This window comes from Salarias fasciatus, chromosome 8 (assembly GCF_902148845.1).
Source record: "Salarias fasciatus chromosome 8, fSalaFa1.1, whole genome shotgun sequence".
NCBI lineage: Eukaryota > Metazoa > Chordata > Actinopteri > Blenniiformes > Blenniidae > Salarias > Salarias fasciatus.
Genome location: NC_043752.1, coordinates 9804123 through 9831109, shown reverse-complemented (window position 1 = coordinate 9831109; position 26987 = coordinate 9804123). Strand labels below are relative to the sequence as shown.

The window sequence follows — 26987 nt, the reverse complement described above, 5'->3', positions numbered from 1 at the left end:
CCACGGCTGTCGGCTGTCCCTAATTTAACTCCGAGCGATGTAATTGGCGATGGTGGATTTGTTTACCATATTTGGCTAAGATAGTGACACAGCGCGCGTGGGAATTGGACGAGAGCGGCCGTCATTCACAAAAAGTCAGCCTTCCCGAGCTTTACAAACAAAGCGAGTGCTCATGGGAAATGTAGTCCAAAACAAACCCCCTCGCAGACGGCTCCGGTGGACGTCCCCCTCTTTTGTGGCGATCTTAACCCCACGAATGCGCCACGTTTTGAGGTTTTCTCACTGACGGGAGGTGTTTGAGGAGAAAACGCGGGAGGAAAGACGAACATTAACCCGCAGTCTACTGTAAAACACGCGTCCATCCGACCCCCCCCCCCCTCCTCGCCAGCGGCATACAACTCCCACCGGCCGCGCCGTCCCGCGATTGGCCGCGTCCGCCCGTCAATCACGCGCAGCTCCTTCCACTACCGCTCCTACAGTAAATATTTGTGTTTGCTCAACCGGCTGTAATGGTGGACGACTGAGGCGAGAGGAGCGGAATACAACTAGAGTGAAGAAAGAGAGGGGAGGAGAAACGCCATAAAGGAAGAAACGGTCGAGAGTCTGCTTGAGAGCCAGCCGCCGCGAGTAGGACACGGGCTTCGTCGAAAATGGATGAACTCAAACATCAAGTCATGATTAACCAGTTCGTCCTGACGGCGGGTTGTGCGGCAGACCAGGCGAAGCAGCTCCTGCAGGCGGCACACTGGCAGTTCGAGGTACAGGAGGCGATACGGGACTCGTGGCTATCTAGTGCAGACACCAAACAAAGCGCCAGGGCTAAAAGCTGGAGTTTGGTACACTTTAATAGCGGAACTTTTTTTTATTTCCTCCCATGTTTAAAGTACGTCTGCTAAATCAGCGACGCGGGGGGAGCAGACCCAGTAACGGCTAGCATATCCCATTAGTCTCCAGTGTAGATTAAATACTATAATCCGACACATGACAGCAGTGTACAGGCGAGGCCACGGCGCTATTACGCAATAAAAATGACCGCCGTGTTTTATCGGATACAAAGTGTTTGATTCATTATTCTTCAGATCTGCTTTGATCACAGCTTAGATTATTTAATCGTCCCTGACTGAGGGATCCGTGTGTTTTTATTGTCCCGTCCTCACATTTGATCACTCCTCTTTTGACGCATTGTTGTTTCCTGTCTTTCATTTCTAGACTGCCCTCAGTGCCTTTTTTCAAGAAACAAATATTCCATATGGCCATCATCATCAAATGGTGAGTGCGAGAAAAAGAAAGAAAGAAGAGGAGGAGGGGTCTATAATCACCTTTTAATCGTCCTAATTTGACTGTTTTCATTGAATCACACCCGACTTTATTTGAAGATGGTACTTCTTTAAGGCTGCCCGCGTTGTTTTGGGTGGGATGGGGGCCCAGGAGGAGCCCTTATAGGCCGAGAAAGAGGATGTTGTACTAACAATAACAAAGCACATGTCGGCCATGTTGTGAGCTTCCAGAAATAAACACAGAGGCAGGCATGCAGCAGCAGCAGCCACAGAGAGAGGGAGAGGGAGAGACACACTCAGGGCACATATACCAGCAGCAAGGAGTGACACTTCTAGATGTGAAAACTTGAAATTCCTGATTTTTATTCTATCAATGAGGTGTTTCTTTGATGGAAGGAAGAGCCTGACAGTTTCTGGGTAAAAGAAGGGGGGGGGGTGAAAGTATTTCCTGGAAGAGGACAGCTGCTTCTTGCAAAATAACTCCTCACACTGCTGCCTTTGCCTCGTGCAATATTTTTCGCTGCTCAACCCTGATCGGGGGAGCCATAACTGGAAAGACAAATCAGAACAGGACAGAGTGGAGTGATTCAGCTCTGCACACACAGACTGAGGGTTGAATCCTATCAAACACTGGCATTGTTGGTGCTTTTAGCAGCAGCAGCAGCAGCAGCAGCAACCTTGTTTGGCACTACACGAGTCTTTGTTTGCAGCTGCATGCATCACGGCGTGCAGTTGAGGGGATTCTGGATGAAATCGTTTAATTTTGCGCCTTCTCAAGGCTTACATCACTGTTTGTGCGGCAGAGGCGGTCATCGACATTTTAACTTCCTGTTTCTCGTGGAAAGATTGAGATGAAAGAGGATTGAATTTCCATTGCATTCTGTGTGTGTGTGTTTATATTTTTATCCTCTTGAGGACTGCAATATTGCTGGTCAGCATCGACACTGCATCTGTATTTATCACTGCAAAAAGGAAATCAGCCTTTTGTTTATCACCTGATCAGTGAATTAAAGCATTTCAGACTTCAGTTGAACTCAAAAAGCTGTGGTTCTTTGTTTGCCTGCTCCCTGCAGTGCCTGGATAATGAAAGTCAGAACTATGCAAGGCACCTACATTCATTTGCAGTGTTTTCGTTACAAGTGTGATTATGCAAGATGCTTGCATTTCCTTTTTTTTTTTTTTTTTTTGTGGTTGTGTGTGGACACCAGCATGCATATTTGTGCTTCCATGCTTCACATGCGTGCATTTGTGTTTTGTGCATGCAGTGTGGGTGTTTCGCAGTGAGTCACAACAGTACTACAGTAGGCCAGCATGTCCAACCTTCCTGCGGCTTATCGGGCCACAGCGTTCGTTGGTATACAGATCTAATCCACTTTGCTCTCACTCTCTCTTCCAATCCCCCCTTTCTCTTTCTGTTTCACCCATGCTGCCTCTCCGTGGTTGAAAGTTACATTTCCGCTGTTGCATCAGTGTTTGGTGGAACGACACTAACTGAACTCATCCTTGAGACTGATATTTTGGCTGCATGTCTTCCCCCCAAAACCCGCCGCCCCAGCAGATAGCCTGTAGACACGCAGTTCTTGTCAGCATGGCGTGTCAGGACGTCATTTAGGTCAGTTAGTTTATAGATACTGCTCAGTGAGCTGGTTTTTGCTATTGTTTCTGAGGCCTGGAGACAATGTAGGAGACTCAGTGTGGCTTTGCAAGTCACTTTGCCATCTAAATTTGGCATCCCAGAATCAAAATCATCTTATCTTCAAAAGCACACTGTTTAGGGAATATGCTTTATCTTCAAACAAAGATCAAATGGCGCTGATTTGTAACAGTTTGTTAGCTTTATCAGGTCTGATTTTGTTTGTCTGTGTTTTGATGATCAATCCTGTCCGCATTGTATGACCGAGGTTTATTAAATATCACGTAGCGAGGTCGGTTTTTCCTGTGGCCGGTGCAGTCTTGCATAATGCTGGGAATGCTGGAGGATTTAGCTGAAGCTCATGTCATTATAATTTCCATTTACGAACAGACCCAGACTTAAGGGAGTGCCTTGCATTGGCACACAACGCAGAAGCGCTTCAATTTCTGCACAGACACGCATTTAAGACTTTTGTTTGTTTTTAGTATGCATTAGGTACACTCTGTTTCATCCACTGTGTCCTGAGCGGGCCCACTGTTAGTCCTTTTGAATCAAGTCATTGAAGCTGACAGCTATGTTTTGTGATGGACACCCTGCTGGCCCTACTCGTAGTCCATCCTGCTCCATGTTTCCCTGTACACTCCCAGTTTTCTTCCTCACACACACACACACACACACACCCTGCCCAGGCATACAAACACAGCGACCGCAACACATTCCTGCAGGATGCAGCCCTCACATTGACTCAAAATGGACCTTTTCACAGCTGAAAGGAGACCAGTGTGGCTCCTGGTCTCTTCCTCCCTCTCTCAATAAGCCCGCACAGACACAAAACATCAGTCTGCAGAATTCGATTTGCCATTCGCGTTTCCTGTCGGAGGATTTCTATAACCATGCCGTCCTCTGGTTACAGCATCGCTCTCAAAGCTGTTTGCAGCACCAGAACAATGTATCGGCATGTTTGCTCACACTTGGGATGCCTGTTTACTGTGCTGCTTCTGGCTGTTTGATGTTGCTTATCAAATACTATGCACATTTCTTTTACAGCTGCAGTTGCCTTCTTTTGCTTTTTTTGTAAATGCTTGTGTTGTTTGAAGTTTAAAGGCATTTTGAAAGGAATTTCTGAAAGTTTCCGATAGTTTATTTATATCCATTTGCTTATTAGACTTGTGAACTGTCAGAAAAGCTCCTCAGCTTATTTTTAAAAGGTTTCTCTCAGTAGATTTGTGTGGCAGGAGGGCATTAGCCGAGCTTCTGCAGTGCTTAAGCAACAGAATCAGAGTAGTTGGGTGCACATAGTCTTTTAAAATCAAACATGCGGCTTATATCAGTCTTCACCAAAACGACGGCGTGAGCTTCGCACCGAGTGTCGTCATCTACGACCAAAACCCCTTTAACGCCTTCTATTTTAGGTCCATTCCATTGAACAGTACGTTTTATCGGTCTTTTAATGGGGTTGTTGTATTTTCTGTTGTGTTCTTGCACTGCGGTGTAATGATTTTATTGTCTAAGTCATCGTGCCCTTGCGATGATATATGTACCCTCTTTATGGCTGCATCACCTCAGTGTTTCAGTTTGACTTTCAGTTGGCGTAACACATTAACGTGCACTGTAAAAGTACACTTCTAGCTGGAACTGAGGCAATCATTGTTTTGTGGGTGTAATGAGTGACATCCATGATGCACAAAAACTGAGTTTATTTGATTTGACTGAATATAATGACTGAGAGACTAAAGTCACCAAAATATGAATGGGTTTTGGTGTGTGTCCCTTATATTGTGGACTTTTTAGAAGTATGTTAGCTGAATAACCAGACTGTTTTGGGTGTTGTCCTTTTGTGTTTTCTCTTCTTATGAATGGTGTGATTTCCTCATGACAGTGGCAGGATGTGATCAGGGTGTAGTTGACCCAACCTGTTCTGATATGCTGACACTTTGTCGGCAGTTATTCGAGAGGAAGTAAACACCAGTTGCTTTGTTTCTTGACCAAAATATATTTAAAGCTCAGAAAGTGGAAATTCTCAAACGGGAAGATCAAAAATTTTGAAGAAATTTCACAAACGTAAAGGAGTTTTTTTTTTTTGTTTTGTTTTGTTTTTACACAAGGTTGAACTTTTCCACTAGAAGTCTTTTATTATTCTTCCTGTAAAAAGTGTAATGCTGTGTGTTACTGTTGTCGTCATGCACCTCTTGGTGAAACAGCAGCCCACCTCCAAGTGTCTCTGTGAATCCACATGAAACAGCTCAACTGTGCGCTCACTTCATTATCAGCATTTCCATGATTCGTATCTCACCACGCGGCGCGCACGCAGCCACACTGTAGTGAATGAATTCTCGTGTGACCACAGACGAGGAAGCGGCGCAGCTGGAGAACTTCCTCCGCCGTCCGGGAACATGTGATCAAACCATGTGACTAAGCTGGGAATCGAACCGACTTGAGCCACAAAGCCTGTTGAACATGTGTGTCTTTTCTCCCTCCATTGTTGGAAACTGTTGCGGTGGTTTGATGGATCCCTGGCGAGGCCCTCATGTGGCAGCAGTAAACTCGGGCAAGGCTGTGATGTTGAAAAGATGTTGTCTACAGCGGGATTAAAAACTATTTGTGTAAAGAAATATGTCACTCCTTTCTGCTTTAATGCTGTGCCCACCTCCCATTGACTCTTTTTCCTTTGTATTGAAGTTACAAACAAAGAAATGTCGTCTCTCTTATGTTGTCCCGTTCCAATGTAAATAACACTGAGTAGGTTCTTTTGAGTCTCACCTTCTTCCTGTCAGAGTTTACATTAGTAGATACAAGCAGCCAGTTGGAGAGCGCTCGCTGTTTCCTGTTCTAACTTAATACAGGTCATGGTTGCCTGTAAATGCCACAACATAGATTAAAAACAGTAACACGATTTGTTTTTATTACCTTGTCGCAAACATTAGACATAAAGTGACAGTGATTTTATGAAGGGCAACGTTCAGTTCTGACCGGCTGGGACGAAGAAGAAAAGTGCAAGGACCTTCAAGGTAGTGATAAAAGTGGGCGTGAGGTTTGTTTTAAAGGCTGTTTCCTGGCAGTGTGAACACACAGCAGGAGAAAAGAGGAGGGTTGACGTTTTTTGGAACTACAAACACTTGGTTTTGGTGTCTGGGTGTGGCTTTAAAAAAAAAAAAAAAAGATTTTTTTTTTTCAGAATCCCAAATTTTCTCATCCATATAAGAGCCGATGGTGGAACAGTAGAGGTATAATTACCTTCATAAATCATGATGTGACAACACAGGCAACTGTCTGCTTATTTCTCTCGTCTGTCTCAGCCGTCATCCCCCGACTTAGGACGGCAAACTTCAGTTAATAAAGGGTAGTTTCTTAAATGCCAGAGAGGAATCAATGAAGTGAGTGAGGCAGGATGTTTGGCTAGCACGGAGGGTGAAAGAGGCTAACAGCAGGGCGATGCCAGGTATTTGAGTAGAAGCTACAATAACTTCGTTAGCACAGAGCTGCTTTGTGTAACTGCCACAATTGAAACAAGGTGTCTTCTGTCCCGCCGCAGAAGAAGGTGAAGCCCAGTTTATTTTTCTCCTACTGTTTTGGGAGTCTGGGTGTACCCGTTCTAATCCCTCAGGAGTGTCCGATTTCAGAGGTGCGCTATGCATCCGCGTCTGTTAATGTAATCAGTGGTTGCACATGCATCTGTGCCTGTGTGTATGTTTGTCTGTGCGTCTGCTCGGATCTGTACCAGTGTGTCGTACAGCCACGCCAAGCCGTTCGCCACATCTGACGAGGCTTGGCCTCCGCTGTGCATGTTCCAGCATGTTGCCCTGCATGTTTCCAGGAGAACGGCTTCCCAGAACCCTAACCACACACACTCTCTCACACACACACACACACACACTCACACACAGGCATATGCAGGATGCAGGGACACACACACACACACACACCCACACACACGCATACACACATACTCTGGCACAAGGGACTAAGGGAATGGGAAGCCATGTGGGATAGCTGCAAGGACCAGATGTGTTTATGAGCGACGGAGACGGTTTAGGTTTCACACTGATTTTTGGAGTCACAGAGTACATTTATGAAGACACACACACACACACGCAGACCCACACACACACACACACACACACACACACACACACACACACACACAGGGGTCATGTGTGAGGAAACACAAGCAGCACACTGGAACCTTGTCTCTTACACACAGGCAGTGTTGCCACATTGTCCCCAGGCTTGTTTTCTCAGGTTAGCTGAAGCACTGCAATCAGACTCCGGTCAGCTGATGGTGTGCTCTGGCCCACTGGCACTTCGTCCAGCTCTTCCTGCATTGTCGCCTTTCGTACACACAGCCACGTCTTTATTGCCCTATAAACTCACATTCAGGATCTTTAATTCCTAAACAGCCCTGGAAATACTTTCAATCATCTCACTTTCTGCTAACCATGCCAGGTTTCTGGGGTGAGTCATTAAACTTGGCGCACAACACATTGAATAAAGTTGTCTATTTTACTCATTTTGAAAGACTTGAAGGATGAGAAAGTATAGTTATTTGTGTTCAAATGTAAGGAATAAAAGTCAAGCCGTTAGAAAAATAGATACCAAGTAGCCTAAAGAAGTTGTAAGCATGTTCCACCTCTTATATTCAAGTATCTTGGTCTCTGTGTGAAGCTATGTGAAGCTGTAAAAGTTAAAGTGAGCTTTAAGTCAGTTGTACAAGACGCACATTGGAATTGAAATTTCGTCTTACTTACCCTCCTATGGTGTATGTAAATATATAAATATATATATATATATATATATATATATATATATATATATATATATGTATATATATGTATATGTGTATATATATATATATATGTGTGTGTGTGTGTGTGTGTGTGTGTATATATATATATATATATACATATATATATATATATCGCCTGAAATTAAAAGAGAGTACAGACTAAACATATCACCTAATTTAGAATAACAATGAGAAAATTTAGCTACAAAAATAGAAAAATGATAAGTGGATACACAATATAGACTGAATAAAATGTGCAATCTGCAATAGAGATGTGGACTAGATATCAGCAGTGTCCTCAGAATAGTTGTAATTTTATATGACGTGTGTAAGGCTTCGCCGAGGTCAGAAAACAGCCCAAACCCTCCGCCCATCGTTTATCTATAATTAGTGGTTTCGTTCAGTTTTTCATAATGACCAGTGTAATTGAATGCATTATTTGTACCATATGATTAATTTAATTCCATTGTTTGATCAAAATACTGATATTTCACTCATTTGCCTATGTAGACATATCCATGGTTTGTTTTTGTTTTTTTTACCCCCCCCTAAAAGCACACAGACAGGAGCTTGCTATCAGAGCTGGGCTGGAGCGTCACTGGGTTTTGTTCTTCCTCTCTGCCCTTTAGCCTAGTAACTTCTTCTGCCAGCCTGTCACCAGTCAACTGACCCAACTCCTCTTTCTAGATACAATCGAGCGCCTTTTGTTTCATGCGCAGTGTGTTCAGTCGTGTCTCGCACAGACCACATGCTCCACTCTGTCCCTCTCCTTCTATCTTGTGTCCAACGACCGTTTTTTTTTTTTTTTTCTATCGCGCCATTATTTTTTTTTTCTGCCCGTCCGTGTTTTTGTTTTCCTTTCTCATTCTCTTTCCCGCTGTCATAACACGCATGAAAAATAGAGTGCGGCCAAGCTAATGATCAACCGAGCTTCTGCTGAGCACAGTCCAGCCGTGTGTGTGTGTGTGTGTGTGTGACATTAACTCACTTCCAGACATTTAAAGACTGTAGGGCTCAGCTGCCTCGGGCTGGCTGCAGTGCTCACAGCTGAGAAAGGGAGACGATGGCCACTTGAAACGTTCAGCGGCACCTGTCGGCTTCCTTTATTTAGTCTGGGAAGGAAACACCTAGCTGTGACATCCAGTCCACTCCCATAAAATCCTGACTTGTCACAACGTCCTCGAAGCACCGCGAGAATGAAAACGCAGGGAGCCGATGCGATCGCGTCGATGCCGTGATGAAAACCTGTGCCAAATTCAAAGTTTCACACGTAAAGGAATGGCAGGTTTCCCTGTGCAGCTTGGAGAGGGTGTTGGCAAGAAGATGGATTTGTTTAGCTGTTTTCTGTCCTTGTACTTGAAGGTTTCTCATGGGGCGCCTCTGAAAGTATGTGCAGCATTTGAGGCATTGCCACATCCACGCGCAGGAGTTTGTTTTGCTTTTGTAATCATTCCAAATGTCCAAATTCTGTTTTCACACTATGAAAGTATTGATTTATTAAAATGTGCTAATGTTAAGCATGATTGAATATTTTTTTTTTAATAATAAGCAAGCCTGAAAATTCATGATCATCCAAAAGAGCAGATGTAACATTATAAATTTAAATTTTGCTCCTCAAAGGCTGCATGAGGACTCCACTACACGGCTGCAGCTTGGAAACAAAAAGCAATGCAGGGCTACACACACACACACACACACACACACACACACACACACACACACACACACACACACACACACCATAAATACACTCCCTATTTAAACATTTAACAGGCAGGCAGAATCATGTACTGTTAATGCAGCAACGCTCTGTTCAGCACTTTCCGCCTTTTCCTCCTCCTTTCTCCATTTTGTCTGGGCTTTGATTCTCCACACGCTCCTCCCTCCACCCAGATACTTTCCTTTGATTCCGTCTGTCTCTACATATGAAGTGTGTCCTTCGTATCTCCCTTGAAAGCGGGTTTAGCCGTGTGTTTTCGGTTCCCACTTCCACATTACGACTAAACCAGGCTTCGGATGCAAGTGATTAAATGTTGCATGGGTTCGAAAGGCGTGTGTTTATTGGACATAGTTTTGGTAAACAGTCATCTGTTGAGGTTTACACATTTGGGAAGCATGTTGAAGTCAACGCTTCCAGTTCCCATAACATTGGCTCAACATGATGTCTGGTGTGTTTGCTAGTTATTTGATATATTAAGAAGTTTTATTCTTTGTTTTTGAGCTAAGCATGCTTCCTATCAAATCTTGGTATTCATCTGCCCTTAAGCTATTCATTAATTGAATAATGCCAGTTCTGAAAACAGACTGCAGATTTCTGTGAAGTGGATCAGGACCTGTGCTGCTGCTGTTGCCAGGTTTCATCAGTATTTCTCTCCTAAGTCCAACCAAACAAAAACCAACACGGAGTTTCACAACACATGTAAACTCATCCAAACATTTGATGACGTAAATTAACTTAAGGCTAGTCCTGACCTGATGCTGCAGAGAAACAAAGCTCCAAACACCACCTACGCACATCTGTCTACCCTTTTTTTTTTTTTTTGTTTTGTTTTGTTTAAAATCTTGATCCTGCTCAGAGATTTTTGACTGTGGTTTCACACCCCTGACATGCTCACCTGTAAGGAAGCTTATTCAGTCTCAGTCCTGAAGTTGAATCAAAACTATATACAGTCTAAAAAAAAATTGACTAAAAACTAGACTTCAGCCTTGTCTGCTGTGTTTTGAGAAAACTAGAATTCAAATTAAGCTACAACGAAAGGTTGTATCTGTGATTTTTGTGCCATGTGTCCCAATATTTTTCCAGAAGATGATCGGTTTTCCTCTAAGAAACCCTGAAATATCTTTTTGTCTCTGATTTGCCAAAATAAAACGATATTACCAAAGACTGGCGCGTACAGAAACAAGAGCCTTTATGTACTTCTGGCATTGCCGAATGATACCAATTAGTCTTTTGTTTTTTTTTTTCAAGAAATGTTTATGCTGTGCAGATGTGTGAACTCAGTTCTATTGTATTTTGATCCTTCCTGAGTGCTTTTGTTTCTGAGGGTTTCTTTTTTCAGACATGTGATATGTATATATAGAAGCCAGTGGTTGCGCTACATTTTTTTGTATGTTTTGACCCACAGAGTCATTGCAAAAGTTCTGCCCGCAATAATTTTGATATTTCAAAATGAATGACAGTCTTCCAAGTTTTTAGTCACTTTTGGAAAGAATTCTAACAATTACCAGTAGGAATGTTTCTACTGACTAATCTTTTGGTTCAGCCAAAAATTTAAATGAAGGGGACTCGATGAGTCTAAACCAAAGAAAACTCAGATCAGTTATACTTCAGCATTGTGTATTGAGGCTCGTCATGAAGCGTTTACCACATGAGCTACTGAATCGCAGCGTCTCAGGGTAAATTATATCAAATGTTGCTGTTAACTTGGTGTTGCTGTACATCATATAAAACAGGAACGTTGTTCTCACGGCCAGAAAATATAGTCTGAGCACAATTGCGGGCCATGGAGGTGGATCCAGACGTCAGCCCTCATGTTTCACCACGATTCTCGTGTCTCTCAGATCTCTCAGCTCAGCTTTCCTGCAAGAGCTGACATACAATGTGTGAACTGTACACAACAAGTCGCAGACGAAGAAAGCAGTGAAAGCAGAGTGAAGTGTGAGAAAGAGACGGGAGAGAAAAGTGCCGGGATGTTTGCTGCAGAGGGAAAGATTGAGAACAAGAGGCAGGGTTCACATGTAGAGTCTGGTTAGATAAACGTTCAGTTGTTCTTCCCTGATGATTAAATGTGTATTTGAGTATTTTGTTCAGAATGTTTGGATAACATGAAGGATAGCTGTTGAAGCCTGTCTATTCTTGGATGGAATGACTTAGAGAGGAGGAAAGAAACTCCAGGAAAGCTGGCTAATCTTGAGCGAGAGGTGTGGGGTCGACCTCCTGAAGTCAACTTTACGTAAGGAAGGTCAGGCGGGGTCACAAGACGTAACGAGACCCTCCGCATGGCTTCACAGAAAGCGTCTCTTCAGCCGGCCGGCCTACCTGCCACACATTGGTTAGACTGAAAATAGCTTTGGCTCATCTGTGTTTATGGATAAACACACAAGTATGTTCACAAATGCATGAGTGTGAAAGGCTCCGGCCGGTTTTTGAGAGCGGTCGCGGCCATTCGGCCGCACGTTCCTCGCGCCGGGATCGGCAAACACACTTGAAGAGAGGGGTGGACGGGGCCGGGCCGCCGTGACCACAGAAGTGAGTCCTGCCTCGGCACCGTCCCGTCAACAGGAGATCTGTGCTGCTTCTCATAACAACCGTTCCCATGGCAACCCCTTCTCTGTTGGCTGTGTTTTGAACACAAACTGCTCCTCGCTGCCTCTCCATCTGTATATCTTCAACAAATGACTAGACCTCTGTGCTGCAGCACCACTTCTCTGTGGATATGCTGCTACATGCCATTCACACAGTTTGCTTCTTTTCAGGATCGTCACCTTCGTACGGCGTATTCACATTCACAAGAGGAGAAGAAAATTTGTCTCAATTAGCGCGATGATCTGTCACAAAGAATCCTTTTTTCTGAATTATTGGCGTTTGACGCCCGATAAAGCGATACTATAAACATGTGTTCACCCGTATTGTACATCACAAGGCGGTGTTTTAAGGTCAGGCTGAGCTGAATTAGTAATTCCAAAGAAGTAAGAGCTCTGGGACATTTTTTGAAGCATCTAATCCTCCCTCTATCCGTCCATTCATCTTCTATGCTGCTTAATCCAAATGTCAAGAGGGATCGCTGACGCTGGATGAAGCCATGATCGCTATCCATCACAGGGCAAACACAGACGGTCACACACCTACATGCATTTTAAAGCCACCAATTAACCTTCAACACATGTTTACTTTGATTGGAAACTGGAAGACACTGCAGAAATCAGCACACTTATGAGAAGAACTTGCAAACTGCACACAAAAAGGCCCCGGGTTTGTGATAGGACCCCTGTAGGGAAATGTCAGGATGGAAAAAGTCTCATGTTAATGCAAGAGAATGGATCAGGCTTTTTTTTTTGTTTTGTTTTTTTGATGAACGCCAAAATTCTCTTTCTTCTTTTTCTTAACTGCTTGCGGTGTGGCTAAACGTTCCTGCTGTCTCGTTAGTAAAACTAGCACGGCCTGCAGATCGCCCTTTTCTTTGGGTTAACTGAGCTCACTCCTCTCAAATTGCGGCTCCGTCTGTTGGTGAAGACACCAACGAAAGACAGCGGACTGTGTCACAGTAACCTCAGTTAAAGCAGCGCACCTCAGCAGACAATCCTACACATCCTTTTGAACGGTAGTGAAACCGCAGTTTCAAATAGATACTTTCTGCCACCTTTCTTTCATCGAAACAAAGTAACCAGCAACCAGAAGTGCAGAAAGCTTTGGTTGCAACTCTGCCTTGCGTGATGCAACTCAAGTCTGCGTAGATGGTCTTTACGCCAACACGTGCTTGTGTGTGTGTGTGTTTGTATGTGTGTGTTTGCGTGTGCACGCTCAGGTTGCTTCACTTGTCAAAGAGCCAATTGGATTTGGACCCCAGTCTGTCCACAGAGGTCTCAGAAGTGCTTTTCTGTCCTTGCATCAGCGCAGTGAGAGTTAATCTGCTACTAGGCTGCTTAATACACATAGAGGGGGGAAAACACAGTGACCCGCTTCCTCAATGTGCAACAGCAGAGACACTTTATCTCTCTATAGGAGAGGGTTTTTTGGCCTTTTTTTTTTTTTTTTTTTTTTAACCTGTGAAGTTTTATCTTTGGTTGTGTGTTTAAAACTGAAGTCAATCCTGCTCAGTGCGTTTTCTGAAAGCTGGTTTGTACATTCGTGTATGTACTCCATGCTTGTCCTGTAAAATTTACTAGGAAATGGCTTTTGATATACAATAGCAGTCATTGAATTCATTAATGTTATGGCTTCCTTCTCTTGGCAATAATAATATACTGCGGTTAATAACACCAAAGTAGCAAAGAAGAGATATTGTCTATTCAAATGTTAGGGTCAGACAACTTGAAGAATACAAGGTACTTTCTAGTCTGACTTCACTGGTCTCACTTCATGTTAGCAAAATGACCTGACAGTGATGACTGTCCAGATATAGTTTGGACTACTAGACCAAGAACAGCTTCTACTTTGTCCGTGCTTTTTTGCCTCTGGCATTGTTGTGAGTTTTGGAACGTCACGACATGTTTTTTCCAAGGAAGTGACGTTTTTCCAGTCAGGAATTTCAAAAAAATCAAGGCACCTGGAAATCAGCTTGAAATCCGGCTCCCTTTATAACCAGAGCAGTAATTTCTGCCCTTTTTTAATATGAAATAGGAAGGAAGTCTTGACTTGCCCAAGACGCCCTCAGTCGCCTGTGCTTTGTGAAACTCCATGTGGGAGGGACTGGCAGCACTTCAGATGTGAACGTACCAATTTGAGGACCTCTCCCCGACTCTGCGCTGACTCAGCCCATTGAGGCAGTTTGCGGGGAGCGATTTGCCACGAGGAGCTACGCCCCCTGATCTCGACACATTTCCTCCCGCTGAATTATCTTCACCGTGGGAGGCATAAACTGTGTCTCCAACTTCACCCACAGACTTAGATTTTAGTTAATGTACAGTTTAGAAACACGTGGTTGTTTTTAACTGTAACTCTAGTTTTCATCTGCTGAAGCTTTTATCAGTGTGAAGGTGTCTGATAAGCAGACCGATCCAGACTCACACATCCCGGCCCCCGTGGGTCGATACCGTCTACACCGCCCCACTCCGCCCAAGGTCCTCTACACAGAGATGTGACTGTGTGATTTGATGGCTGCAGCCGGGCGAAGCAGGATTTCAGCTCGTCCCCTCTCTCTACCTTGTTTACTGTTTTGGTCCAAGCGGAGGATCAGTTATAAATATAAAGTGCAGGTGAGGTGTATCGTCTCCTGGCTGACCGCAGGTGTATATTTATACCTGCTTATCTGTGTATGTTTTTATGGATGAGTAAGTCTGAGGCCGAGGTCCCAGCAGACGAGCTGAAAGGTCGTGTGTCAGCGTTTTGGTCTTGGTTTTCCATTCCCAGGGAGTAGGAGAGGAAATGAAAGGCCCGAGCTATTGTTTTCTACCTGAGTACACGGCCTAATCACAAGGTTTAAGAAATCCAGCCAGCGCAGGACGGAGTGCAGGGGTCACTTTGGCATTCCAGGGTGTCTTTTTACCGCAGGAAACGGCCTCAGAGACATGAGCCAGCGCTTCCTGTCAGGGCGCACAGTGGACGCGCTCACCTTTCATAACAACGAGATCCTCCGGCTGGTGGAGGCCCGGCCCGGTCCAGCCTGGCACCAGACTGCAGGACTGAACCACCACCGCAGCACTTTTAGGGGTCAAGGTGGTTTGATTACACCCCCAAGGGGAGGATGTGTGCCTCCTGCCTCTTTTCCCTCGTCTTTGTGGAGGCGATGTGTCACAGTGTGCAGATGCTGGGCGACGGAGCTGAGGATGGATCAGGGCTCTGGTCGTCGGCAGTAGGAATGTTTTTTCATTTGGGTTCAGTGTCCATGTCGTACTGCAGCTGCTGCTCCTCATAGCTGACTCACGGAGGCTGAGTCTGTTCTGGAAAATTCACCTTTCAGCTTCTGTTTACAGAAGAATGATCTGCTGGGAGAGCTGTATTGTCTCCCATTTTTGGTTTCAGATAAGTTGTGCCGGCCACAGTGATTTGATGGGGATTGCTGTTTAAATAGGAATTCAAAAATGTTAATGAGCTGTTATTTGCTTATGGGGCCAAAGGTTATCGTTGTGGTTCCTGTAATGAAAAATGTGCTGAGAGTCGTAGTGGCCACAACATTGAGACACATTTAAGAAGTGCAGCATAAATTGACACTTTATTAGAAAAGTGCTGTTCAATTCAAGGCTCTGCAGTCTGGAAGCTCTTTCCAAGAAGAGAAGTTTCGAGAGACTTGCAGCCTCGCCGTGTGATCCAACAGCCAAAGCACAACAAAAGTTGACTGTTTGCACTTGAAAACGTCGAGCAAACGCAGCCTTAACAGAGAGGCTCACTGAAATGGGAAAATGAACATGGATGCTGAGCCCAGAATAAAATCGGTTACATGAATAATAATATTGATATTAATAACTCTGAGGTCAGATAGTTGAGCTGTCGGGGCAGTTCTGTTTGAATTCCAAGTGAAAATGGTCCGAGCTCACATTCTTCGGTGCTGTTTGCTTCCATTGTGTCGGCCCTGGTGATTTGAGGTTATTTTGTCATGTAGATGCCCGCCCTGCCCTGTTTTTATTTTTAGATGGCAACCCTCGCGGCTGATGGCAGCTCCACCTCGACTTCCCTGTAGAATACAGTAGCTCGTTGTTTTTCTCAAACGGACAGGGACTCAGAGGAGGAGCCTTGAAGAGGAGGATGATGAGGAAGGTTTACTACTCCCAATCAGCTAAATGCTCTCTCATGCAGTTTATGTAGCAAGTTATCTTGTTTTGTTGTGTGTACGCTTTGAAACGACTCCTCTGGGGATGGAACAGAAGTAAATGCGATGAGATTCTGTGTTTTTACTTCTGTGACCACATCCAGTGCGATCACGCAGAGGACAGATTTTCAATGAAACAGGAAGTGAATGTAAACAAAGTGCTGTTATGTCACCGTCAGGACCCTCGGCAGGAAGCGGAGAGCGGCTGGGATTCCCCTAAAATTTCCTTTTTGCCCCAAAGAGCAATCGTGAGAGAGACATTTGTCGTAATGTCGTTTTCAGATCTGCCTGTTCTGACACACAGGCCCATGCAGACAAAACATCTGACTGCAGCTGTATGGATGTGTGTGTCACGAACCCGTTACGTCAGGCTGTGCTGTTAGTCACACGTAACAAAACAGGAAACGACCACAATGTCCTAACTGTGGCATGAAATCTATTATCTACGTGATATAAATACCAATGTATCCACTGAGAAAGAATTCACAGGATGATACAGCTGGAGCATAAGTTGCTGTTTCAGTCAAGAACTACCTGGAAGTTTTTTTGTTTTTTTTTTCCCCCTATAAATGGGACAATGTGACCTCTGACCCAAAAGTCATCCCACCAGAGAATTACTTCCAGCTTCCTGAGTTTAGATTTTGCAACAAAGCTGTGATTTGACGTTGACTCAGAGTGGAGCAGGAGAAACCTTTGAGAGGAACAGGCCGAGTTGGATCTGTGTCACACTGGTTCACTGGGTCTGAGGCTGTTTATCTTCTGAACCAGACGGTCACCTCTCAGACCAAATCCCTCTTCTTCCATTGTTTATTCCAGGGAGCCTCAAGTTGAGCAACGTCTCTCTGAACTTCCAAACTCTGAGTCAGTTGCTGACAATTGTCTTTTTTGTTTTTTGGAAGCAAAATGAGTTTTTCTTCTGGGACATAGGTTAAGTTTTCAGCTCACTTAGAATTTTTTTTTATTTGACAAAGAAAAGGCTGGTTTTCTTCCACAAACTGTCATTAACTAAACAGAAACTGTCTCTTGATTGTGAAACTGTGTGTTGTGCTTAAATAAATCGAGCTTTAATCATTTAAAGTCCAGCCTTGCTAAACTGTGATTAGAGTTAATCTCTGAAATAATTCTGCTTTGTGCAGCCAGGCCTAAAAACAGCGGCTAATTACTCCATTACAGAATCATTTTCCACTGGTGTTTGTTTTATCCCGTCTCGTCGATCTTACGAAAGAATCGTGACTCATTTGGTCAAAAGGTTTTTTTCTACTGTTGTGGTGGAATTTGTTTCCGTGCAGCTCGTCCCGTCGTACTCACACGCTGCTCTCTCGTCCTCAGATGTGCACCCCAGCCAACACACCAGCGACGCCGCCCAACTTCCCCGACGCGCTGACCATGTTCTCCCGGCTGAAGGCGTCCGAGAGCTTCAACAGCGGCGGCGGCGGCAGCCCCATGGCCGCCTCCATGGCCACCTCGCCCCCGCCCCCCCAGGTCGGCGGCTGGGGCGTCTCACCAAATGTACCTAATGTGCCGCAGCCCCCACAGGGACTCTGGACTCAGGGGCAGCCCACGCAGCCCTGCCCCGCCTGGCCCACGGGAGTCAACCCGCACGCCGGCGCCGAGCAGAAGGCTAGCGTAGCGATGGAGGCGGAGAGATGAAGGGCCGCACGGGACTTTAAAAAAAAAAAAAAAAAAAAAAAAAGCCCCCTCCCCCTCCCTCCCCCTCCTCCCCACCTCGAGGGGCGAGGGAGGGGAAACCGGGGGATGAATGTGGGAAGGGTGGGAGGTGATTATTCGGTAGAAATGGGTCTGGGTCTTTTCTCCCCCCCCCCCCCCCCCCCCCCCAAACAAAACGGATGACGTGGAAAGAGACGGAATCTACGCAAAACCAAGAAAAACTCAACGTGGACAATTTAAGAAGAGGAGAAAAACCAATGCAATTGTCAATACAAAAATAGCGAGAGGAGGAAAAAAAAAAAAAGATACGCACACACATAGTAATAAGAGAGCAACTGAAATCTTTGTTAGTTTTTTCCTAAGTAAATGCATAGATTTAAGAAATATTATTGAACTAAAAAACGAGAAATGGTCAAAAAAAAAAAAATGTCATGCCCAAGGATTCTATGTGATGTGCGAGGACATTCAAGGCAGCAAACTTCAGTTTTTCATCTAGATTTTGTTTTTGTTTTTTTTTTCCTCCCGGTCTTTGTTTCTCAGGCCGGCTCTGTTCGGTGGCCGGCGTTCTGTGTTTTCTGTGCTGCATGAGGAGAAAGATGCAGTGTTTTACTCAAAAAAAACAAAAAACAAAAAAATCATCGCGCACTTAGTGTGAGTGTGGACGCATGTGAGCGGCTGGTCAGTTTGTAATCAAAGATGTGCACACACACACACACACACACACATACACATACACACACACGCACACACACGTTAGGGTTTAGAGGAAACACCTCCATACTGTCATCCCCATCATCAAAGGTGGGACTTTTCTTACCTCACCTGGTCGTCACCTGACTTCTTTCAGCCAATCAGGGATTCTTCTTAAACCAACAGTTGCCGCCGCCGACACAGGACATGTTTTCAACTTTTTTTCTTTTTTTTTTTTTTTTTCTTAAAGGCAGCAGCCGCTCTGGTTTAATGCTAACTGATCTTCACAGTTTGAACCTGGACTCTGACTTCAGCTCCACTGTACATCTCTCTCTTTTTTCCCTCTGGAGATTTGGTTTATTACAAGCAAAATGAAAAATCACGTTTGAATATAAAATCCTTTGTAATGCTGATTGTTCTGTTTTCACGTTGGCTTTGAAAGCTGGTTGGGCCTTCCGGTTGATTTATGTTTGTTTGTTTTTTTCCTCCTATTTTACTTTGTTGAAATCAAAAAAGCAGCTAAAGTGACTCGAGATTACAGAAACAACACGACTCCATCTTTGTAAACAGAATTGCCACTTTGCATGATGTGTTCATAACGTGTGACATCTTTTGTAGCAAACATCCATGAGGGTGGAGGCGGGTTTTCGGGAGCGGGGTGGGGGGGGGAAGAGTGTCATTCCCAAAGTTCATAGAGATGCAATAGATGTCTCACTGTAAAGTCAAAAATTGGACAAAGTATCTTCTAAATGTGTGAAAAAGGAGGCAGATGTGTGAGAGGTGGCTTCAGGAAGCCCACTGCAGGCTGTTTGGGCACACTACAGACTACTTCGATTGATTGAGTTGATATATAAATATATATATATCTGAAAACACACACACACACCCTCAGAAACTCATATGTGGAGGGTTTTTTTTACAACATTTCCATTTGTAGTTTGGACCAGCGCTTGGTCCACTGATACTGCTGAGGGACAGTTTCAGGGAAAACCCTGATATAAGGCAATATTTTAAATGCAGGGTTTCCCCCTCTCTTTTTGTTTTTTCTTTTGTCCTATTTGGATATATATTTTTTTTTTTTTACAATGATTAAAGAAAAGAGAATAAAAATAAATATTTTGAATAGCTGAGGGACACTTTCTTTTTCAAGGATTAGGAAAATTATGAATATAATAATGACGAAAATAACCAACTTCCTTTTTTTTTTTTTATCGTTTAGACTAAACTAATGTTTGAGTTCACCCTATCTCCATGCTTCATACTTTATTTGGATAAATCAGAGCGTTTTTGGGTGGGCCTGTTCCTAAATGGTTTCTCATGTATGTTCCCCCTTGTATGACTGTATGAGACCATTCCCACAATATTTGTGGACTACCTGATAATTAACTTATCATTTTTGTGAACCTAAATAAATATTGTATGTCAACCTAATGCGGATTTGGTGTATGTTATGCGATTATGTTTCACGGGCCTTATGTTTGACCACCCCCCCTGAATGGACCCAGACTTTAGCAGCTGTTGTGACGTTTGGATGTGTTTTCTAGAGCCGTCCGTCCAACACTCTGCCGATATGTGCGGCAGCAGCAGATGAAAGCTGAGAACATGTGAAGAGACAGAACAGCTTTTCAAAGAGAAGAGGTCACTCGGTGCTGCTTTCACCTCTCTCTCTCTCTCTCTCTCTCAATCTGTGGGCTCTCCGGGTCTAAACACAAACGCACTCGGCGGCGGTAAATGAGGGGGTCACCGAGTTCTGCCTGTCCTTAAGTCCACCTCCCGACTGCCGCTTCCTCCTCCACAGGAACTCACAGAGACCCCCTTTTTGCTCATGGCGCCCGCTGCCTAGCCAACTTTTCAGCAGCGGCGAGCGTCCACAAGTTGGCAGCGGCGCCGTGCGGGCTGGGAAAAGACGAGGCAGCAAGCACAGTGTCGCTCTGTGTCCAGGTCACACAGCCGCCTAATGCTGATGAAGCTCAGAGGAGCATCTACCTACCTCTCCGTCCAGATCATCTCTCTCTTTCCGTCTGTCCTTCACACGGTCTGGGACGCAGTGGTTTTCTGGGTCACTGGATGTGGACACAACACAGCATCACAGATGGTGCACCATCAGTGCACACCTGTGTGCAAACATCTCTACATAATCCCAACTACTGGGAGGTTTACCGCAGGTAAACACGTTTGACCTTAATTTGCGTATTTTCTGTAAACCAATCACGGCTGCACTTACGGAAGTCTTTCTGGCCTCTGCAGTGAATTTTAAACAAAGTGGTGGATGCTTAATCGTGGAGACAAAATGGAGAGCGATTCCCCCCCCCCCCCAAAAAAAAAAAAACTCCAGGTCAAACTATGTGCCAGTAAGCAACAGCTCTCGTATATATTCTACTGAGGGGTTCAGACATTAAAGCCGGAGAGCTGCCTGTCAGGTCTGCAGGCGGGGGGAGGACAGAGGACGCTGCACGGAGGTGAGCAGGAGAGCAGAACGGATGGAGTGACATTGGGTGCATTGGTAACCTGGCACCTCCCCCCCCCCACCTCAGGTGGAGGCTCATGGAGAAAGACGAAATGCACATACTAAACAGGATGAGGGAAATGTAGGACAGGAGTCGGCGAGCTTGTTAACATGCAGTGCCGGTTTGATGTTCTCTGCTCCATGTGGCAACATGATTGAATTTTTTTTTTTTCTCAAATACACAAATAAACGCCTTTTACAGCTTTTAACAAACGTGCACGAGAGTCCAAAATCTAACAAGTGTCTCCAGGAGTCTGTCAAATGTTCCACTGTCCCACTGCTACGTTACAGTATAATGTGTTACGTGTTAAGTCCTCCAAACAGTCCAGCATGTGGTTAAAGTGCACGTGCTGTCATTGTCAGAACTTCAACATGCGCAGTGCGTATGATCAACTTTGCTGTGACTGTTCATAAATTTTCCCTTTTTCGATAAGCGTGCGGACTGGGAATGAGACGCGTTTTCTTGGAAATGTGTCAAATAAGTTAAACATTGTCGTGTGTAGCTGGTTAAAATGTAGCATGATTAGCTCTGTGCTTTATATCATAGTTTTAAAAATTGTCTGTTTATGTGCAGTTTTGCAATTTTAGGATCCAAACAACTCCTAAATGCCAGAGGCAGCTGTTTTCACCCAGAGGCCTCGAGAGAACCCGCTGCACTCTCTCCTCCCAGCACCAAATGTCAGACGTTTAAAGATTAGCGGAGCATTTAGCAGCTACACACTGATATTTTCCTTCAGTGGCTGGGGGAGGTCAGATTTTCTCAGCTTTTGTCTCAGTGAGTTGCTTTCAAGTGGATGCAGCTTTCGCCAACCGAGCCCGGCGTTCTCTTCCTCTGCAGTCATCTTCGTTTCGAATCGGACCGTGCCTCAAAATAATTCAAGGAGCCGAGCCGCAGTCGCACCTTTATTATCTGTGCTTTCGAACAGTGTTGCCAACACTAGCTCTGTGCGTGTGTGTGTGTGTGTGTGTGTGTGTGTGTGTGTGTGTGTGTGTATGACCGCAGTGAACCTGTGACAATGGCTGTGTGCCATTTCAGCCACTCTGTGCCCGAGAGCCTGAGTCGGACACAAAGCCGGCTTTATCTCTGCTCTCACTGTTGTATCAGTGCTGCCTGGCTGGACGCATTAGCACCAGACTTAGCACACACACACACACACACACACACACACACAGCAGCACTAAAACAATACATTACACTGGAAGCAGAGGAAGCTCCGTGTGTGTGTGTGTGTGTGTGAGAAAAGAGACCACTGACCACCGGGGGAAGTGACAGAGACGGACACATGCTGTTTCTGTTCCTCTGTCATGTGCTTGCATGAAGGAGAGAGGACATGTGGGTAACACAATGTACAGATCCGTGTGTGCGCGTGCGTGCGTGCGTGTGTGTGTGTGTGTGTGTGAACAGATATATCTTCACACACTTTATTGGGGGCGTGGCGTCGGCCTGGCCGCGTCAGACCGGCCTCACTCCATTGTGCATCAAAGTGCCCCCTCTCTTCCTCTCTCTTTATTCCTTACCTCCCTTCTATCACCTCCTCCTCGCCGCTCTTTGTGCCACAGACACTCCTCCTCCGTGCACACGATCCGCCGCTTCTCCTCTCTCGCAGATGGGCAGAGAGGCTGGAATGCAGGGGGGAAGAAGACGGCTCTCACAAAACAACGGAGAGGAAACGAGCCGTAAAAGCGGGGTTTACAGGTGAATTAGCAGGTTGTGACGCCGCGGGAGAGCAGACATCCAGGCAGGCCTGCGCCTCTTTGTTCCACGCATCTGTTTCTGCTCCTGCTTGCCTTTAAACACTCCCCGTCTGTGCAGCCGCACAGCAAATTAATACAATCCTATATTTTCATGCTCCCTTATTGCACCTAATTGGATTTTTATGATGGCCGCAGCTCGCCGAACATGATTTTCTGTCACATTTGTGCGGCTCGGCTCTGCGGCCCTGACAGCCGGGGAGCTCTGCGGTGACAGCAGGGGCTCGATTAGATCAGATGAAACTTTAATGATCCCTGTGGTGAATCAGGCCATTGCAACAAGCCGGCACCGACCAAACACATCAAAGAAGACGAGGGTGCAGATAGGAAGGCGGCGAATGAGGCGCGTATAGGCTGCACTTCTATATTCACATGCAGCTCATTGGAGGAAAACCAATACAAGATGAGCAAAATGACTGCATGTAGTGCAATCTCTCATTTTAAAAGCTGTTTTGCATTCAAACGGCAGGTTTCTGTTCGGTCTCAGAGCTCCACTTACTTTACCTGAGCTGTAATGAGACAATCACAGTTTGCCGTTCGATCAATGAAACTTTACGTTTGTGACCCATTTAAAAGACTTAGCCGAACACCACGGAGAGACGACGGGAGCTGAGAAGGATTCGAGGAATTCAGTGAAACGCAGACGATTTTCCGTCCTCCGTTGTGTAACCTGAGCGGGACCTGAGGCGGCGTGACGCCCCGGTGTCTTCGCTGGGCGCAGCCTGTTTCTATTATCCATTGATTCGGCCATGTTGTTTACATAATAAACGTACACAACGCCCATTCCAGTGAGTCATGGGCGAGCTGATCTCCATCTGAGGTGTGGCGATCTGGAGACAGCGGGCTTTGTGCTGGAATGAGGCGTTTCTGCAGGCAGGACGACGTTAGCAACACTGGCTTTGTGTCTGTTTACGCCTCCAAACAGCCACAGCTTTACAGAACCTCTGACATTTTTAAATTGGGTTTGGAAATAAATACATTGCGTTCAAGCAGTGTTTTTTTGTGAGAACGGTATGAGCAAACTATTTCCCGAAAGGGTCACATGAAAAATTAGCATTATTATTGAGGGCCGAGACACAAGTTGGCTTGATTTTTGCTTAATAAGAATTATTGGTAACACTTCACTTGAAGCATGATCACATTGCTTTATAACCCACTATACAGCATAGGGTTAGGGTTAGGGTTAGGTCCTGGTGTTATAAAGCATCATGTGTGATGCTTTATATCATGTGTGAGTGTTTCTGACTACAGTTATACAGTGCTATAATGATCTCATAATGTGTTATACAGGGGTGCTTCAAGTAAAGTGTTACCGAATTATTTCTTGATAAAAAGTTGTAATCATGGATGAAAAATGAAAAATATGACAATTTTAGACATATTAAAGCCAAACCGTTTCATTTGATTGAGGATTTTCCAGCAGCTAAATGGATGATAACAAGGTTTCACCTGTGATAATCCAACTTCATGAACTCACCATTGTTAATTAATTGTGTCAGCCCCAGCTTGTGACCTGATAGCTACGTCATTTTCAGTGTTTCTGTGTAAACGGACATCGTTTTTGAAACATTCTCAAGTAAACACGAAACTTTTCTGGAACAAAAATGCAAAAATAATGAGGCCATTTCCTTTTAAACACTGGAGAACAATATTAAAGAACATTTTCACTGGTTCTATCCACTCTACATCAACTACAAGTCGTGTGACACCTTTGACCTGTAACACTGTGATCAACTGAAGATCATTTGATTTAAGTAAAAAGCATGTTTCTGGAGGTGTTTGTACTTTTGTACAGACTTCAGATCTGTTGACAAGAGTAATCCACCTGGGGAAGAATGAGCTGGAGCCCCCTGGGGTGGGGAGGGAATCATAATGCAGGGAACTCTGCGTCGCTGCACGCTCTGATTTGCTGGATTTCACGACTCATCAGTGCTGTGCAGGGGTTTTAGAGGATCCTCTGTTGCATAACCCTCTTTTCAATCAGTGCTGTTCAGCTGTGTTGTGCTGCGTGCCACATTAACTCGTGTCAGCGGGGGGGTTGTGATGAAGCGTCTCCAATGCAGAGCAGGATCCGTCCGCCGCTGCAGCTGCAGACATCGTTTTTCATATTGGACCTGCATGCTGGCAGCGTGCCTGACAACCCCCCCCCCCCCCCCCCCCTTTCTCTTCTCCTCCCTCGTTTGATCTCTCACTTACAAACACACCTCTCGTCTTTCGTCTGGTTGCCTCTGATCCGTCTGAGCGCTGCAGTGATCTCGCTCGTGTCTCCCAAAACAAAGACGGAGGGGGTAGAAATGTTGGCTTCGCAGCCTCCTCTCAACCCAAAAAAACCAAGGGCGACTGTTGTGTTCATTCAGATTCTCCTCCCATTAGTCAGTGTGAGAGTCCAGCTGCAAACTGCTGCTTTTTTTTTTACAGCGTCTTTTGTTCGGGCAGCTCACTCACAGCCCCTCATCCCTCATTCATGAGGCTCCTCGGCGATGACGCTACAGAGGTCCGGAACCCTCAGGACCAGGAGCTCCGACCTGAGACAGGAAGAGGAGCGCAGTGAGCCCCGGACAGGACGGGCGGGTTTCTCGTTCGGCAGCAGGTCTCACAAGTCTAGAAACACAACAGCGCGCAGGCAAACACATTAATCCCGGCATGACGCAACCCTCCGAGCAACTGTATGTCATCATCAGCGAGACGTCCTCCGGGAGGGAGCGACCCAGTCCGACACGCTCGACACAGCCGTGTGGAATAATCACGTCTCCCTCCACTACACGGCAACGGCGCCGCCGGTAAATAAACACAGGCTGACCTATATCGCCGCCGGGAGGAATGAAAGCGTTGTTGCCGTTGCGGCGGTTTGATAGGCCACCTCTGTACGGGGGTTACGTAACGAGGGAGCCGCGGAAAGTGTTTCAGTGTGTTTCTGTTGGCTCGGAGCTCCTCACAGATTAGAGGACAAAGGAAGACACAGCGGAGGCAAACTTCCAGTTTAGTTTCTGCCTTCATAGTGTGGCAGAAACACTTGAGTCCCGTCATCAGGTCAATCTGTCTCATAGATACAATCAAATTCCAACACAACTTGTGAAGACAAGGAAGACAGAAAGAAAGTGGTAACTTCCTGAGGTGACCCCTCTCCACGGCCAGCGCTCTGATTCCTTGATGTTTTTAAGTCAATATCCAGGTGAATCTGATCTGTTTGGGATCAGAGTGTTTAACATTCACACTGACGTCGTCATCTGAAGACACATGAGACCCTTTTCTCTCAGTCAGGGATTAAAGCTCATTAGCCGTCAATGACTGTGTGTGAGTAATACCCCAACAGGTGGTATAACACACACACAGACACACACATACACACACACAGGGACTTCTTACAGCCGTCTTTGTTGGGTCTTGTCCTCAGATCTCCACTCTGCCCCTGACCCTGACCTTTACCTTAACCTAAGTATAAAACCAGCCCTGTAAGCACATTTTCAGCTTTAAATACATTTAACTTTGTGGGATCCTGCACTCCTGGAGGGCAGGGCGTGCTTCAGACATTCCAGTGCTCCCAGTTTAGTCTCACCATGAAGGCAGAAATGCAAAAAAATACACAATTAATGAAAAACATGTGAGAAGTGAGATCTCTAAAGGAGATCTGATGGATGGATGATGGATGGATGGATGAAGGATGGATGGAGGCCTTCCACTGCAGGACTGGTGACGTCATCCTTGTAAACTAAAGGGATCACTCAGCTTTAAACCTCACCTGCTACTTCACTGTGTAGGCTGACATCTAGCGGCCATGTGCTGCAACAACACACACCTCCTCCCCACATCCAGAGCAGAGAATCTTCCTCTCACTGTTACTCTTGATTTTTTTTTTTTTTCCAGGCTAAAGACACATTAAGCCGCAGAGTAATTTTCTCAACAAACTGAATTATTTAATTGAAAATAAGGACAAAGATAGGATTCACCAGGCACGCCATTTCTCTGCAGTACGGACATGAATGCAGGTTTAGGATTCCTCCACTCCAGCATGCTGTGTTTGTGTTGAATGTAGGTCAGACGTCATCTGCTGCCATGCTATAAAGTGGCTTCGGGCCGTATTGATGCTGTGGCTGGCTGCCACGCTTCACGGTCCAGCGAGCCGGTACGCTGTGTGCTACCAAAACTGCACTGGCTTTTATTTTTGGATGAGTAGTTATGCATGGAGTGTGTCTGCAACCTTTGAACTCTGTCA

General features: G+C 45.3%; 1 protein-coding gene across 1 annotated transcript; it reads left to right on the top strand.

The window, feature by feature from the left end:
- Positions 1 to 454: 454 nt before the first annotated feature.
- Positions 455 to 18461, top strand: ubald1a (UBA-like domain containing 1a). The gene is made up of 3 exons (XM_030097919.1): positions 455 to 758; positions 1210 to 1269; positions 17488 to 18461. The coding sequence occupies exons 1-3, from the start codon at positions 651 to 653 to the stop codon at positions 17806 to 17808; spliced, it is 489 nt and encodes a 162-aa protein (XP_029953779.1). The 5' UTR covers positions 455 to 650; the 3' UTR covers positions 17809 to 18461.
- Positions 18462 to 26987: the final 8526 nt, after the last annotated feature.